Source organism: Perkinsus marinus (assembly GCF_000006405.1).
Source record: "Perkinsus marinus ATCC 50983 genomic scaffold scf_1104296976626, whole genome shotgun sequence".
Taxonomy (NCBI): domain Eukaryota; phylum Perkinsozoa; order Perkinsida; family Perkinsidae; genus Perkinsus; species Perkinsus marinus.
The window spans coordinates 1-1,306 of record NW_003200405.1 but is presented as its reverse complement, the minus strand read 5'-3'; the positions used below and the strand labels follow the sequence as shown (position 1 = coordinate 1,306).

At 43.6% G+C, this 1,306-nt stretch overlaps 1 protein-coding gene across 1 annotated transcript; it reads right to left on the bottom strand.

The window, feature by feature from the left end:
• Positions 1-1,026: 1,026 nt before the first annotated feature.
• Positions 1,027-1,186, bottom strand: Pmar_PMAR000493 (conserved hypothetical protein; the record flags this gene model as incomplete). The annotated part of the gene is made up of 1 exon (XM_002764608.1): positions 1,027-1,186. A coding segment is annotated over one exon (160 nt), but the record flags the coding sequence as incomplete, so codon positions are not given.
• Between the last annotated feature and the right edge of the window lie 120 nt (positions 1,187-1,306).

Below are 1,306 nucleotides of genomic sequence, written 5' to 3'. Positions count from 1 at the left end.
CTACCTTCTGCAGCACCAACGAACACCTAATAATACATAACAACAACAACGACTGTATGTCAATTACTTTCGTTAAAGTGGAGAAAGATGATGTGGAAGAAGATGATGAAGGAGAACTGGATACAGATTCGGACATTATTAGCTAGACATACTGCCTCGTCCCTCGCGTGCCCAAGATTTTCTCCCTCTGGCCCAAGTTTTCTTCCGCGCGCCCAAGCTCCTCGCTTGGCTAATGCGGTCCTATTCGAGCTAAGACGAGTCAGTTAGGACTTCGCAAAGTTCGTGGATTGGAATAACATGCAACCGATCGGGATTCCCGATTTGGGATTGGGCCTACACTATGCTAACTCAAGGTATTGCGCTAGTGGGCATGGTTAGGGATCCGAGTGGGTAGAAATGACAGCTTTGGCTCAGCCTAATGGCGATGTGTCCCGGGTGACGAGTTCAATATCGGTGGAGAGCGAGAGCACAGAGTCGTATTCGAGCTAGGACGAGTCAGCTAGGACTTCGAATAGTTCGTAGATTGGAATGGCATGCAACCGATCGGGAATGGGCCTACACTATGAGCATGACATGTAGCATTACCATTCCCGGTACTCCATGAAGAATGATATCTTCATAATCTTGCGCTCCGCCAGTCATTCACGAAGAGGTACCCTCTCCAGGCGACCATTACGTAGGTTAGACACTTCACGTAAAGTGGAGAAAGCCATATTTGATGATCAATGAACCAGTCGCAAGGTCCGAAAAGGAATTTAAAGGCCTGTCGACCAGGCCCTGGCTGGTTGCTTTGATCCATTTTGTGGCCCTCATATGCATAAGTGATCAAGATGCGCTGGGTACTACTACTGCGCTACAAGAAGAGTTTTGAAGGAAAAAATGTGGATGAGACAATGAACCTTGTTGTTGTTATGGTTACACCATATTTCCCACGTTGGACTCTTATAATAGGTACACCAGGTATCTAATAATAATAACATTGTCCTATTAACCAGGATGATAATCAACTATTACTATTATTACTACCTTCCTTAATCTACGTCTTAAATCTCTATCATTAGTAGTTACTATATAGCATCCATGTTGTTGTACTCTTGTAACTAGACAATCATCAGCACAAGTCCCAGTATGATGATCACAAGTAAGTCTAGTAAATCGAGGATCCTTAGCCAATCGTAATGCCAACCTACAATATCATCAACTAGAGGTATAGATGATAGTAGTAGTAATACCTCTAACGATTTCCTAACTTCTCCATTTCTGCAATAACACAATCAGTAACACATAGTGCCGCCTTAGCTAATAA